The sequence below is a fragment of the Propithecus coquereli genome, unplaced genomic scaffold, assembly GCF_000956105.1.
Source record: "Propithecus coquereli isolate 6110/MARCELLA unplaced genomic scaffold, Pcoq_1.0 Scaffold69, whole genome shotgun sequence".
Taxonomy (NCBI): domain Eukaryota; kingdom Metazoa; phylum Chordata; class Mammalia; order Primates; family Indriidae; genus Propithecus; species Propithecus coquereli.
The window spans coordinates 1,278,611-1,280,954 of record NW_012152951.1 but is presented as its reverse complement, the minus strand read 5'-3'; the positions used below and the strand labels follow the sequence as shown (position 1 = coordinate 1,280,954).

The window sequence follows — 2,344 nt, the reverse complement described above, 5'->3', positions numbered from 1 at the left end:
ATGAGTTTGCAGTGTTCTAAGAAAAAAAAAAAAAAAAAGAAAATATTGCTAGGTTATCTGGTACTGGTCTACTTGAAAACTATTAATGAAATTCTAAATGGTCACAAATTTCCAAATGGTTAACTCGTTTCTGAAAATTTAAACCTATATTAAATGGATATAAAACCTTTCAGTGCAACTCTGAACTGAAATATTAGTGTGCTTGGGCAGTGGAACAAAAGATTGTGCTCTTGTGGAACTCATTATTTCAATATCTTGCATGTGCCACTGGGTTGAGTTCTTTATTTGCCTTGGGTTTATTTTATTCTTCTAAAAACCCTGCAAGGTAAGTTTGAGTATCTTCATTTAAAAGAAGTGGAAAGTGGGATTCAGAAAATTTATGTGATGAGAAAGCTTCCAAGCATGGATTTAGACTAATCTGTGTAATTCCCAAATCTGTGTTGTTTGCACTGGCAGCAGCCTGCCTCCTGGTAAATTTTGACTTGACTTTTCTAATACCATGTTGCAAGTTGTTTCTGAAACAGACTTTGAAAGATTCTTTGCCTCCTTTATGCACTGTTATCACTAGCATATGACATTATTCTGTATGACAACATACAGAAAAGTCAACATCCTTTATAGCAAATATCACATTGTACCTGGGTAAAAAACTCAACAAGGAATAATAGCTCAAGTATATGAACTTACTACTTGGCCTAATACAGCCTAAGCTTCAGGTGTTATTTTAATTTGCATTCTTAGCTTTCAGTAAGGAAAACAGATCAATAATGTGGATCGTGTGTGATTATAGTTTATTAAATTATTGAACATTCTGAAAAATGGTAAGATTTCGGTTCATTTTTTAAAATAACTGGATAGTATATTAAGAGCTGAGTGCATACTGTTTTTTTTTAATATTGGTAGGAGTGGTCAGTCTTACTCTCTAGACGAAACTGCTTAATTTTGTCCTCGTTGCTCGTTCAGTAGCAGGTTCTGAGAGGTTAACCTTGGAATGTCCCTGGGGTATAAAAATGAATCAAATTGGAGCCACAACTCAGTTGCCACCATTGTTACGGTATATCCTTGATGGAAGGATGGTGGTTCCCTCTTGAGGAAGGCTGACCTCTCTGAACGAGTGTCCAGGTTCGGGAGGAGCGGGTAAGGAGCCCTGGCCTGAGCATCAGGTCAGCTGAGCTGAAAGTGGACCTCTGGGATGCGGCAACCTGGCAAGGTGGCGGCCATCATAGGAGTCAGAGCAAACTCTTGGGGTGTCAGGAAATCAGAGATTTCAGAGAAAACGTTCCGAAACAGGTGTCCCTTTTCAGAGCTTTGAGAAGGACTTCTAAGCACTTACGGTCCTTTAAAAGACTAATAATAAAAAAAATGAACTCATCTTAGCAGCAAGGAATCCTGATGTTTTCAAAGCTCCTAGTTAATTAATATTTGGAAATAACTCCAACTGTGAAACAGAATTGTAAATTATTAAGCTTAATACATTCCTCATTTTATTTACTTCTTTGTTCATTAAAGCCGGCATTCCTCACAACTGTGTAAGGTAGGTCTTACGTTTGCCTTTTAAGATGAGGAGGCAAGTTCAGCGTGGTCGAGTGACGTACCTAACATCTCTAGCTCAGGGGCGTCTCATTTTGAAGTCTGGAAAGAACTTTGGTCCTGGGAGGTCTACATGGAAGGGGAAGAAAAGGATCTTAAAGAATTAAAAAAGGGGCCATTAGCACTGTTTGCTTTTTTACAATCATATGGATACAAAAACAAGTAAAGAAAATTTATTAACTGAAAGAAAAAGAATTAAAAAAGGAAGAAAGGAAGGAAGGAAGGGAGAGAAATATTAAACCAGTGTTTTTACCATACAATAAATTTGATCATACAAAAGTATGACATCACTATATGACTAAGTGTGGGGCACTCTGCCAGATGTTACAAATACGAAAGGTTATCAAGCCCCCTAGATTTGAGATCGCAATTCAGTTGGAGATACAGACCACACAAACAAAAGGCAAACAATGGTTCAAAACAGCACAAACCAATTGACAAATGCTGCAAGGTGCAATCCTCTGCCTTTCTCCGCCACGTGCAGACTTGACCACAGGCTCAGTTTGGAACTGTCTTCCGTGAGCGTGGGAGACCTTCAGCAAACACCAGTCGAGTGAATTCTCTTTTATGTATTTAATACAGGGCGAAAGGCAGGGTGCGTTGCCATGAAAACCGGGATTGCAGGGGGCTTATGGGATGTTTTGAAATGTGACGAAAAGGCAAAGTTTGTGTGCAAGCACTGGGCAGAAGGAGTGACTCGCCCACCAGAGCCCACCACAACTCCCGAACCCAAATGCCCGGAGGACTGGGGCAC

At 39.5% G+C, this 2,344-nt stretch overlaps 1 protein-coding gene across 1 annotated transcript in view; it reads left to right on the top strand.

Moving 5' to 3' along the window:
* Positions 1-2,344, top strand: part of MRC1 (mannose receptor, C type 1) — a 120,483-nt gene that overhangs the window by 82,181 nt on the left and 35,958 nt on the right. The window contains exon 15 of the mRNA XM_012660897.1: positions 1,510-1,534. Within this exon, the coding sequence (XP_012516351.1) occupies positions 1,510-1,534 (25 nt within the window). The remainder of the gene's footprint in view (positions 1-1,509; positions 1,535-2,344) is intronic.